Source organism: Cibotium barometz, chromosome 12 (genome assembly GCF_041138505.1).
Source record: "Cibotium barometz isolate CiBa-2024 chromosome 12, ASM4113850v1, whole genome shotgun sequence".
Lineage (NCBI taxonomy): Eukaryota > Viridiplantae > Streptophyta > Polypodiopsida > Cyatheales > Cibotiaceae > Cibotium > Cibotium barometz.
In genome coordinates this window covers 17874501-17888444 of record NC_141057.1, presented here as the reverse complement: position 1 = coordinate 17888444, position 13944 = coordinate 17874501, and the positions used below count along the sequence as shown (strand labels likewise).

Here is a 13944-nt window from a genome sequence, read left to right as displayed (position 1 = left end):
CATGAAGATGTTTATTGCAGGTTCTTTATGGATATTCCAGGTTCTTCATTCGATCCATTTGCGTACAGCAATTGGCTGATGGAGATGCTGAATCATTTTGGGCGCCAACCTGGTCCGGTTGAGCTTACAAAGTATATGTATGCCCATCCCCCTCCTTCCCTGCCTGGTGTCTATACCCCTACCACGAGTATCCAGGGCACTCCAGTGCCGTCTATTCCTCCGAGTCCGACGAGACAGCATGCAGCTTCTCCTCTTCCACGTCCACCGAGGAGACATACCTCGTCCCAGACACACTCACGTACACCCTCACAGCCACCATCACGTGCTCCCTCAGAGCCACCATCACGTCAGGGCTCACAGCCACCGTCACGTAGACAATCCCCCAGTCGTGACTCCACCCGCAGCAGTAGGAAGAGTGGGAGTGGAGGATGCGGCGGGTGCTTTGGTGGGGGAGGTGGGGGAGGTGGGGGAGGTAGTAGGGCACGCGGTGAGAGAGGAGATAGAGAGAGAAGAGTTAGAGGAGATAGTTCGGAAGAGGAGGAGATGAGAGAGATAGAGAGAGTGGTCTGCTATGATGTGACGGATAGGGGCGGGATAGTGATGGATGCGAGGGGGAGGGAGGTAATGGACTACATGCGTGGGGTAGTATCAAACTCATATAGAAATTGTTTTATTAAATTTAAAGATCAAAATAGCCGATTAGTTGGGGAGGTGATAAAGGCTGTACATAGTCGGTACCCCAATCCCCCACATGCTACATTCTCGGATGTATGGGGAAGGACGCGAATAAGGGAGATCTTAAGTAATAAAAGATCTCACCTTAAAAAATTCGCGTACGATGACCGGCTAAATGTAGCTGCGGGTGGCTATCCTGCCGAGAAACCTGCCACTGCGCACAAACGTGAGTGGAAGGAGGCAAAGAAACGAGCAGAGGGTGGCGTGAAGAGCAGGCAGCATGTGGAGGCACGACGGATCCAGATGGAGACCATTGGATCTTCACATTTCGGATCTGGCGGCGTCGAGTCATGGGAGGCAGAGTTCGTAAGTATCCTGCCACTTTATTTGATTGTTTACTTAATTCATTGATTCTATGATTGTTTTAATCTTACAAATTGTGTTGATTATGATACAGCGACGGGTTACGGGGAGGAAGCCCACAACCCACGATACTGCGTATGCTCGCCGGCATAGCAGACGTGACACGTGGGCCATCTTCAGAGCCGAGGGACGTATTACGGACGCGCAGTTTGAGATGGCCATGAGACCATACGGTCGACAGGTACTTGAAAATTCGTAACGAATGGTTTTGGTTTATTGAATTGCATATATATATACTTATATACTATATATTACTTGAACAGGCACAAGCTGCTGATGATCCACCGGCCGCCGTTGCAGAGGGTGGACGTGAGCACTACTCCTCGGACATTCCGATCGATGTGAGTTCATCTGAGCATGGAGGGAGCATCGAGTCATCATCTGGGTCTGAGTAGTACTCAGACTTATAGTATCACATTCCATATTGAGGATGTGATTGTATATATTTTTTTGTAAACTCAAGCCATGGGCTACTTCGAGATATGGACTCCCTTGTATACATGTATGAAATTTTGATAGTAATATTGAATTGATTGATCGATAGTATTACATTCATGTCTGTCTTGAATCGTGTATTGACAATGTATGCATTCATGTCATTCTTGTCTTAATCTCCCTCGTGCATATGTTCTTCGTGGATGGTCTAATGGGATGGTCTAATGCACAAAAAAAAAAACCAGAGAGTGCTATTGGGTGCTGGAATGCTGGAACAGTATTCAGGCACCAAATAGCACTCTCTGGATTTTTTTTTTGCTCTCTGTTCGCGTGTATAAACGCGTCAGAACTGCTAAAACTCGCGTGTATCTACGCGGATACCTTGGAAAATACGCGTGTATTAATGCGTCAAAACTGGTAATTACGCGTGTATAAGCGCATCTAAATTAAAGAAATGCGTGTATAGACGCAGGTATAAACGCGTCTGAGACATTTGAACTGAAACAGGACGCGGCTATACACCCGTGTATAAGCGCGTCTAAAATAAGAAAAAGCGTGTATAGCCGCATGTATCAACGCGTCTGTGAAAAGAACGCGGCTACACACCCGTGTATACACGCGTCTGACAGGTGCTATACACGCGCTTTTACACGCAGTCTCTGGCCGCGATGATACACGCGCTGATACACGGGCCCGCTACTTTTTTTCACAAGTCATTTTTAGCGGCTAGGAGCGTGGGTATGAGCCCGATCCCTTGTAGTGGTGGTGCCATGCATGGCCTTGAAGCAATAGTGTTCGCCTAGTGGTGGTGCCATGTGTGGCCTTGAAGCAATAGTGTTGGCATAGTGGCAATGGCTAGTTTGAAATATCTAGTGGGTGGGGTGGATGTCACAACCATGAGGCTAAAATTTTTGCTATTGATGATGCCTTTAATGAAAAACTCCCCTAGAGAGAGAACACAAGAATTAATGTGACTAACACTTTCCATCTCACCTTAGCATGCTACCTATAACCAAGGCTGTCTCACCAATATTCCCTATATCCATGTGGTGGATTGGTCTTGAAACATACCTCTTTCCCTCGCACGCCAACTTCAAGGCGTATCTTGGACCATCCACACCTTTTCACCTAGGAGAAACTTAACCACAAACTTGGGTAGTACAAGGAGGGAGAGGAATATGTATGCCACTTATAGAATTTTACGTTAACATGGTTTTACTCAACATACCTATTGTCACGAACTCGAAAATATTACCTACATAAACAAGCACTTATCATTTGTAAAACAACACTAGAATATATAAAGTGAGAACTTATCGCTTGTAAGACAAAACTAGAATATATAAAGCATCCTTATCAAATGCATAATGCCAAATAACGAAAGTTGATGAAAATCTTATTTGGTGCTTTTGGTTACACGGTGACAAGATTTACTTTTACATTTGGTATAGATGGCTTCAAAATATTTGCATACTATCTCATAGATGATCATAGTTTGGTCCCTATGGTTCATTTGGTTGACTAGAAACAGAGCTATGTGTTAGCAACACATAGCTTTTAGAGCTAGTCTTCCTTGGACTATAATAAATCATCAAATACTTATGGATTATATGTTTTTAGAGTTAATGAGTCTGAAAAAGATTCATTGCTTATAATATTTTACTTGTGAGATCTTCTTTTCCCTCTTCTTGCTTACATGTTTGATGGATTCTTGCTAGATAAGATAAGCTATATAGGTTTTGTGCTTACATTAGCTTCCCACCTTTTTTTAAGAGATAACTATGACAAAGGACCATCTTATCAATTCCAAGGACTTGCGTAGGACGTAGCTCTATTCATTCCTCCATTTCAAGCTATTGGGATCACCAAATATTATTCCGAGTTGATTAGGAGGTCACACTCCAAAAAGCATAAGATTTTGGAGCTTGGAACCTTGGGTGCATTACTTTTGTTTCTTTTTATTCTTCTTTAAAGTTTAAGACATCCCATTTTCATGTCTTAGAAGGAGGAAACCCTAGTCTATTAGTGTTTTGCATGATTTTGAAGCCTAGAAGAGTTTGATATTTTTTAGCATATTATGTTGAGACAAGAAATAGCTTAGTAATTATGATTAGGAGCCATCTACTCCAAAAACTTAAGGATTAAGCTTCATTAGTGGTGGAGTAAAGTGAAATAGTTAATCTTTGTCCATACATTTTGTTATTTTTCATATTTTTTCATAGATTATTTAAATGCTCTATTTGAATTGGTAAACTAGAAGCATGCAAAGCCAACAAAAATTGGATAATTTTTTTCACATAACCAACATTAAATAAGATTAGGTCCCTTAAACATCTTTCATCAAGCCAAGGAGGTGATAGTCCAAGTGGTAAAGTGTTTGCCTAGGACCGAAAGGTCTTGGGTTCAAACCCTGCTTGGACCCCTCGACGGCACCTCTCATCCGCGCTCTCCATAAGCTTCCCTTTCGGCATCGATCGTGTTCTGGCCGCCTTTCCCAGGAGGACTCCAGTGTAGCCCCTCCGCTCTCTTTGGTCGAGTGTGCTCGTCGCCCTCTTCAGAGAGCCGCGTAGATGGTCTTGTAGCTCACAACACCAGCGTGGCTGGGACGTTGAGCGAGTTGTAATGTTAACTATTAGTAGGATCTCTCTCCCGAAAAAAAAAAACATCTTTCATCAAGTTCGAAAACCTTCAAAAAACTCAAAAAACCAAGACAAACAAGCCCTTAAGTTGGAGACTTGAGCCCACAATCGTACAACGAAGGTCATGGGTCACATGTGTGAGTTAATACACGTGAGCTTGAAGACATGAGTTTTGATCTTAGACATGTAAGCCATGAGTTTGGATATGTGAGCCATGACTCTACAGACAACCAGACATGAGTTGTGAGTCTAAAGACAAGAGTCAACAAGACGTGAGTCTAAAGACAAGAGTCAACAAGACGTGAGTCTAGAGCCATGACTCTACAGACAACCAGACATGAGTTGTGAGTCTAAAGACAAGAGTCAACAAGACGTGAGTTGTGAGTCTAAAGACAAGAGTCAACAAGACGTGAGTCTAGAGGTAGGTATACCTAATATGGTACCAGCCAATTATTACTTTCTTAAAGACTAGTAAGGACATACCTACTCATGCCTTTTAAGGATTTTCCTATCATAAAATATGTACTAGCTCTAATTTCCAAGTAAAATTCTTATCCTTTGTAATTACTGGGATATTAAAGTACCCAAATAATTACACAGTAACTCCTATTCAAGGATTTAATATTTACGTGATCACACAAAATTTTATATTTTTAACAAATGTTAATAACATGCTAACATGATTGAAATCTTAATAGACTATATTAACGACAGACATTTTTGCCTAGAGCACATTCTCCAGCTCAAAAATCAATGTCAAGTACCTTGATTGGAGTACATATAGTCTAATAGTAAGAACAAAATCATGATGGGTGAGCCTAGAGCAAGATTTCAAGTGGTGAAAAATCAATAATGTTAATATTAATGTGAATTAACATTACTAATGGTTTGGAGAATGTTATTAATAAACATTAATAATTTATTAACATTTACGTGATCACGTATGTGAAATCATTGCTCCTAGTACATGAAAGTATGTGCCCTAAGGAAGCCTAGTTCATAAAAGGAAAGTACATAAACTTAGTTCATACAAAAAGGATATGATCCTTTAGCTGTGAACTTGCATTAGACATGAGCCTACAAACATGAGCTTGGAGATGTGAAACAAGATATGTAAACCTATAGATGCAAGCGTAGACATGTAAATCTATATATGTGAGCTTGGATAGGTTAGTATAGAGGTGTGATACTAGAGAAGTGACCCAAAAAAAAGGATTCACATAAGTGTAGAGGCATTAACCTCGAAAAATGAGTCCAACAAAAAAAGAAAAAGAAAGGTTCAAAAAATGCAAAATCTTAAAACTCAGAAAAAAGAAACCTATTTTTGTGTTACAAAAAAAAATAACATTTTATTTTGAGCTTGCAATGATAGGTTTCGACGTCGGTAAGTCACATCATCAAAAAAGTTGTTAAAAGCAAGTGTTGAAATAACATTTCATATTTTTGCTTAAATAAGCGTCGATGTCAACATCGATAAAAGTGTCAAGATCTCTCTTTTTTTTGTTTGGTGTGATTTTTGAAGGAAGTTCAAGTGTTTTTAGTTCTCATAGTCCTAATCAACCTAATTTGTAATGTAGGAAATTATGTGCACATGTAGGATGAGGGCCTAGGCACATGATATGGAGCATAGACTTAGGTTTATGGGCAATCCATGTGTGAAAGATCATAGGAGTAAGTGACTATATAAGTCACTTATGGGATAGTTTGTATACCTTTTTGATATCTTTGATATATGACCATATGGTTATCTCTTGATGTATTTGCTTTTCTATCAGGCCATTAATGCACATTACACGCTCTAATCAAGTCATTAATCATCATATGTTTGGATAATTCTAAGATTAGTCATTCTCAGCTTTTCCTTGATGCATGGGGAGCCCTAGGGTTCTACATATTCCTTAATGATGCTTGTTAACTCATGAATACAATGGTATTAATCACATACATACTATCAATGTCTTGATTCTTGCAAGAGTTGCCTTTCATTTGATTCCATGGTTCAAGAACTAAGGGTGTTTTTTTTTTATTTTTAATTTCGTACCATTGCTATTCTTACAAGCTCATTGCATTGATTTGTTGCCATTGAGCATTTTAATTGATATAATTTACAATGGCAAGCTATCATTTGAGCCATTGGGCCAACCCTAGAGAAACAATGCGAGAGTTCTTGCTTCATTGTGCAATTTGGATCAAATTATGATAATCATGGCCATCCTTATGCCATTTCAATAGCATATGTTGGAATTACATGCTCCAATCATACTCTTTAATGCCATGATCACATACTTGGATGTGCTTTCTTTATTGATGGGAGCTATTATATATGATGGAAACATGAATCAACATATGGACGCTCAAATATGCTTGTACATGGAGATGTTGAATACCTATGCTTTTGGCATGTCTATGCACTATGCTTGATATGGTAATGATTCTTGCGAACCTCTTCACCGGAATTAGACTCTTGTAATGTGATAGAGTGAATGGGCATGCAAAATTATAAGTGCCAATTGTAAGTGACTCCATACATACTTTTAAAGTTCAAGCTACAACTCACACATGCTTGTATCCACATTTCAATTTCTAGTAAACAAGTGATGTGTGAGGGTACCTCGGCATATGGCGGTGAGGCCGGGGGGAGCATGTCTTGAACTCACTGTGCCATTGGATTGTAACCTTGGGTAAAGGGGTTGGAAGAGCTTAGCTAGGAGATTATCAAGCTTCAAAGTGCTTCATAAATAATCATCAAGCTAGTAATTGCATTTGGAGCAAAGCAATGTCACAAGAAAAGTGGAAAAGCTTACAATTGTTTAGTATATGCATATTGCCTATGCTTGGGCATTATTTATGATCAATTTAGCAATTTCCCAAAGGTCATGCCAAAACTTCTTTAAAATACAATATCAAATGCTTCTCTTGAGTTAATACATGCTATTTGACATGGTGAGATCATTTGTAGTTGAGCTTTGAAGACTAGTGGGATAATTTTGTTTATGGGAAGGTTATGTAGAAAAGCTTAATTCAGTCACAAAGGGTATGGGCTATTTTGAAGGGTTTTAGAGTGTTGGATAGTGCTACTTAAGAGCTTTCTAACAAGCATTAAAACTCCTGAATCGAAATTTGCAAAGGTGGTAAACATTGGCATTTTCCAACGCACTGTTTTTGGAGCAGATTGTACAAAACCTTAGCCTAGTCATAAATGCTTAGAGATAGTGGAGAAGTGATCATATAGCATGAAAGTGCATATTAAGAGCTTTCCATCAAGCCCAAGCATGCCGAGTTCTGAGACCGTTTCATCGGTCAACTAAAAGCGGTTGACTTTCTCATTGATCAACTCAAAGTGGTTGACTTTCTCACTAGTCAACTTTGGTTAATATAGACAACTGACTTTTTAGATTTGTTTTTAAACATTCTTGATCTACTCATCAAGAGCATTCTAATGACCCAAAGGTCATGCAAATCGAGATTCATTTGAGTGGTGTAGTAGAAAATGGTACAAATCTCAAAACGGAGAGGTATATGATTTGCGCTCATCCAAAGTGGGATCTAGGGTGGTATATGATTTCTTCTCTCCATTGTTGATGTGACATGCTAAATATCATCAAATTTGGAGTCCGTTTGAGCAAAATACGGCTTATTTGGTGTTTTGCCAGTTTTTGACCGCATTGAGCATAGTACTAAACCCTAATTCAGTCAAGAGGGCTTAGGGCTGTTTTGAAAGAAATCATTGGTATTAAATCCTTATCCCATAATTAGCTTTAGGACAAGATTTCAACCTCTTCAATCGGATTTCGAAATCACAAGTTCGATCAAATCTTGTACTCGGGCCATAGTTGACCAATTTTGGGTCTGATACACTATTTTGAGTCATGGATGATTATGATATTGAGGATGATGAAAGCTATTATGGGAATGAAAATTCATATAATAATGATGATAGTATTTGCAATGGAAGTTGTACCACAGATGAGAAAGATTGCTTTGAAGAAGATTCTTCCGATGGAGCTAGAGACAATCATGAAGATTCAACATGCATGGATAATGATCAATGTGATGAAGACTATGAGTATAATCATCAAGGGCATACGGGAGGTATGGATTTTGATGCTTATGCCTACACAAATCAAGTTGGCTATGATTCTTCCTATGAGATCACTCATGACAATGATGATCGGATTCATAAAAGTGAAGTTGAATCTCAGCTCAATCAAGGTGGCTACAATTCGTCCTATGAGGTTACTCTTACCAATGGTGATTGGAACCCAATTAAGAGGAATCTTTTAAGCTCAATTGAGGAGGATAGTGATGAAGAGAATTCTAATGAGAGGCATGTGTGAGGACAGAAGTAGAAGTGATAAAGAGAGAGTGATGGAGTGAGTGTAATTCATGATTGTAAGCTTACAACTCTGAAGTGGAAGTTTAGTCTCGATGCAGAGTCTTAGCTCGCTTAGTTCAGAAGCTCATTGTACTATCTGGTGACTATAGTCTAGAGAGTCAATAGCTCACTATATTACATCATGTACTCTACCTCTTGGGCCTTTCTAAAATACTAATGCTTATAGACTCTTTCAAGTTCTGTGGAATGTTAATGTGTGTTCTAAGCAATTGTGTCACCGTCTCTTATCTCCTCAACACTAGTTTAAATGTATTCTAGTAGACACTAGTCCTTGCGTCACGAAGCTGAGTGAGATTTCGTCCTAGGACTCTTGTAGACTAGTGTGATGCCAGCCACTAGAAGCTTATTGCATCGAGGATAGACAGATAGCATGGCTGGAAGATACCGATACAAAACCACTAAAGTGTCAAGTTTGACCAGATGGTGACATGTGGGCATACATGCATGTACATGTGCATGCATGCATTTGTATGTGTGTGAGACCTTAAAGTTATGCATTAACGGGGTTCAAATAGAGTATGAGGTGATATAGAATTTGATGGAGCAAGAATGTAATGGATTTGCCATGGATTTCGTCACATATATATATATATATCTGTGACCATAAGTTCATTAACCTCCATCTCCACGTGTGGCCAGTCAATGACACTAAATCCTTCTCTTGTTGTTCTTTCCAAAAACTGTCGCATAACTTACTGTCCTTGCTTATGGATGTTGTCCCTGTTGGGCATACAGGTTCGGGACTAGCAAAGCAACGGTTGTGCCTAACCAACTGAACTTCAAGTATTTCCTTCACGAAGTTCTTACCGCTCTGGTCTTCAAGACACGATTCACCAACGTACGCTTATACTACCCAGCATGCTTCAGGAACTTACTTTGCATGTTAGAATAACCCTTATGCTTACACACACGAGCTGGCACCTTCAGCACTGCTTCACAACACGATATCCATTCAGTCTTGTTCTGTCTAGTCTCACACATCCACACTTTTCTATATAAACCAATTTGCACAGAGGACAGTTTTTGATACAGATATTTATGAAAGTTTGGAAGTGCTATGAAGGTTGCTTGCCGGAGCACATTTGGTTTAAGCAGCAACTAACCCAGCCTAAGGGTTGTTTCAGCAAGCCTCATGCTTGATTCTTCTTCCTTTGAGGACGCCTTAGCTGCACTCACCCTGTCTTGCATGTCTATGGGGCCTGTGGTTGTAGACACACCAGCCGGTGCTTCCCATGCCAACTTTAACGATTATGTCAGAAAAAAAATATTATTCAAATCAAATAGTCAATAGTAATCACCCGAATTAAGCGGTTTGGGCGCGTGTAATTGATTAATCAACAAAGCTATAATTGAGTCTTATGGATATATTATGGGGTCTGATTACCTTCGATCTTAGGGACTCATTCTCCGCTAGAAGCAAGTTCTCCTGAAGGTAATCACCAATCGAAAACCCATTTTAAACTCTTTATTACGTGTGTTTTTATCATATTTCAAAATAAATTCGTAAAATATCAGATGTGTGAATCCTTCTCGTAGCCTTTATAAGAATAAAAATGCATCAAACACGCACCTTTGTACGCAAATCTTCAACTTGTTGCATGAGCAGCTGTGTCTGTCCAGTTGAAAAAATAAGTTTTGTATTTAGTTAGCATACCTATCGACTACCTGAATCAAAGTATTGACAATCACCTTTCTTTGTCTCACACGAGATAAGCCAGTTTGAAGTTTGTTTTCAACTTTTTGCAAGTCTCTAATCTGCAATCTGTCTAGATTTGCACCTGACATATTTCTTTAGAAACAGAGAAAACATTAAGAGACAGCTCCAATTTGACTCAACAACTGTATATACACTGTACACCTACTTCAGATCATGAGATGCGACACAAGCTACCATGACACGCTTTGAGGTTATATTTGGCACAACAGTATTTTCAATGCAGGAAAAGTGTTCATACCTATGCATTTCTTCTAGGACTTCTAGTTGCTCTTTCATTCGGGCAGCCTTATGTATCCAATACTAACAACACAACATTAATGGTTATTAGCGGTCTTACCAATTGTAATTTTAAGTTTGAAGACAAAGTCAAGACCTGTTGTCCTTCTTGGCTCATTGGGAAAAATACATTTACTAAAAAACGTTCGAAAAAGTCTTCTCTTCAATGACATTCAACTTCACACATACTACCCCCCCCCCAAAAAAAAAAACCAAAGAGTTCTTCTCTTCAATAACATGCAATTGCACATATACTACCCATGAAAAGATGTTTAGAAAAGTCTTCTCTTCAATGGCATACAACTTCACACATACTTTAAGACACTACATATGCACTCAATATAATCTTATGTCTTAGCCGTTGGAACTTTTCACACTTAGACGTCGATCCTTAGTCGCCCACGGCACATGGGTGACGAGATTGGCCTAATTTGAGGAGGATGGGAGGAGAAGGGTGGTAGTATATTTTTCTATTCATACAACATACCCTACCCTTGTCAGCATCCGTATAGTAGGGACACAAATGTTGCATGGGGGACCGAAACCGTCTAGGGAAAGTACTCTAACCTAGGACCTCTTCATTCCTAGTCTAACACTATAGCCACTTCAGCACATGGTAGCCTTGTTTTGAATTTAAATATCATATTTTCAGGTCCACACTTTGTTGGTTGGTAGGTCAAAAAACGATTAGTCAATGATGGGCCCATGGTGGGGGATGCACCTTTTGCTAGGGGCATCCAAGATCGAGAAGATTCCCCATCTAAAAGATTATATGACCTTCAAGAAGCCATGGATTTCCCAACACTAATCTTGGCACATGACCACCATTAGCTTTCATTGAGTCTTTTCCCAAGTAATAGATTTCTATAAGGACCATTACATATGCAATGTTTTAAAAACCTCATAAATAAGGCTAATAAGAAGTCTAAGCTTCCTCTCTTTTTAATTTGTTTTCCTTTTTTTGTTCATACGGCATCCTCCTTTGAGACACTCATAAAATAAAGTAGAATGGAGGCATCTCACATTTAAGCATATGTTCATTATCATTGGGCCAAAAAAACATTCTTCCAAAGAGCGGATTTAGATTCTTGAAATCAAACAATATCCTTTTTCTTTATAAAAATATTTTGTGCATGTTGCCAAGATTGTCTAATGAGCTGTGTTTTCTTTTCTTTTCATGAAACTTACAATTTTTTTAACTACAAGAAACTTCTCATCAAGAAAGTGTGAAGTTCTAGGTAGGGTTGGTATGTGAGAGTGACACCTGAAAGATAACCAACAATAGAGCCTAGGAAGGCCTTATATAGTGGGGGCCTAGCCACAAGCACAACCTCCAGATTGGGGGCTTTCTCTTTTAATTATCTTTAACTCAAGTAATGGGAGGGGTGCATGGATTAAAACAACATGCTAGTGTACAAAGTTAGAGGAAAATTTTATTTCCTTTGTGATTATATGAGGTATTACTTGATCCCAACATGCAAGTAGTTCGAATGACATTATGTGTACACATGTTGGCACACATTCCTTCTCTAGCTACATCATATATACCATATACATTCTGTCTAAGGCCCTTGGCCCCCTCTATCCCCCAACCTTATGGTTGGAAACACAAGATCAGGGAAGCGAGGACTCTCGACCATGTTTGCGACTGCCTGTAAGGTGTGTGCTTCATGTGTGCTCAATCTCTAACATGGTATTAGAGCATGGTAGAACCGTTCCTTCTCTAGCTACCATGTTGATATCATATATCTCATATATGATGAAAGGGTTAAAAATACCCTTATTATAAAGGGCTAATTAAGCCCATGGCCCCATTAACCCTCCAACTTTATGGTGGTATGCATGGTTTGACGAGGCAACGAGGGCCCCAATCAGTCTGCAGCTATGTGTCTGCATGTGTTTGCTTTTTGTGTGCACTCAATCTTTTACATGGTATCAAATCTTGGTTGTGCCTCACTCTCTATCATCATCGTCAAGCACCTTCCTTGTGCTCGAGCTATAGGATGGACAAGCCAAGACTCTGAGCCTTTGAGCCTAATATGGGCCCTTGAGCCAAGTTATAGAGCCAAGGCAAGTATTCATCACCTCTGATCCCACACATCCACAAACGTATGAGCCAAGCTATTTGGTTGATATGTCGCCACTATTGTAGTGTGAACGTGGAGCGAAGTTAGACGGTGGGGGGTGTTGGAAATCGTTCCTTCTCTAACTGACATGTGGATATCATATATCTCATATATGATGAAAGGGTCAAACAATACCCTTAGTATAAAGGGCTAATTAAGCCCATAGCACCCTTAACACATATATGATGAAAGGGTAAAAAATAACCGTAGTATAAAGGGCTAATTAGGCCCATGTCCCCCTTTACCCTACACCTTCATGGTGGTGTGCATGGGTTTGAGGAGGCCCCCTCATGTGTCTCCGGCTGCTATCCATGTGTGTCTACTATATGTGTCCTTAATCTCTTATGGTACACTACCTATGAGCATCAATAACTCGTCTAGGTAGCTAGTTTTACCCTTTTTTGGAGCTCTTGGCGAGCTCATTTAGCACCAACCCCCCTTCCAACAGCTAGTTTCACCTCTATGTGAGATACCTTAGTGGCGGCCTTCCAAGCATCTATTATATATACACATGCCTTTATGTATGTATCCATATATCTATGCAAATTTGAATACGTATGTATGTATGTATACATACATAGTTTATATGCACACAAACATTTGTACATATTTATATATTGATATGATGTATGTATATGTATATTTGTATGTGTGTTTGTATTCATAAATACATACATATGTAGATATATATCTACCTACATGTCTATGTACATATGTATGTATACATATATGTGTGTATATATGTGTATTTACACACATACACACATCAAAAAGCTTGGGATAATACCAAATTAGCATTATATTAACCAATCTATGTCAAAATGTGTGCTATATCACAACTTTACGCATACATTGTTTTGTGGAAATTTACCTCAGGTAAAATAATTATAATTCATTACCATATTCTTTAATCTTTATATCTAAATACCATTCTCTCTTGATTTTTTTTATTTAGATAATAAGAATCCTTAGCTAGCTAAATGATCAATGCAAACATTTCTTACATGAAAACCCTCTTAATCTTATTTAAAAGCTAAGTCCTTTGAGCTTTCACCTCAAGGACGTTACTAACTAGCAAGATGCCACGCTTAATACCCTCAATCTTCACACAAAACCTTATTCAGTGTGATTTCCTCTGGGTCAAATTATATGGTGGTTCCTCTTCTTATAGAATTTATGCTTGTGTAAAAAGTTATGTAATATGTTACCATATGTCAAAATTCTGACCAGATATCAAAATTTTGAAATGGAGAGTCA

General features: G+C 39.1%; 1 protein-coding gene across 3 annotated transcripts in view; it reads right to left on the bottom strand.

Annotated features, from left to right (window-relative positions):
- The window catches only part of LOC147633145 (agamous-like MADS-box protein AGL11), a 339941-nt gene that overhangs the window by 290390 nt on the left and 35607 nt on the right, over positions 1-13944 (bottom strand). For 2 of the 3 annotated variants that reach the window (XR_015267047.1, XM_086805809.1), the window contains exons 3-5: positions 10524-10585; positions 10258-10357; positions 10139-10180 (exon numbers count right to left, since the gene is read on the bottom strand). Coding sequence is in view for 2 of the 3 variants with exons in the window: in XM_086805809.1 (XP_086661935.1) it covers positions 10139-10180; positions 10258-10357; positions 10524-10585 (204 nt within the window). In the remaining variant the exon portion in view is untranslated. Of the gene's footprint in view, positions 1-9501; positions 9808-9952; positions 9995-10138; positions 10181-10257; positions 10358-10523; positions 10586-13944 lie in introns of those variants that run through there. The other variant, XM_086805810.1, reaches the window with a different exon arrangement.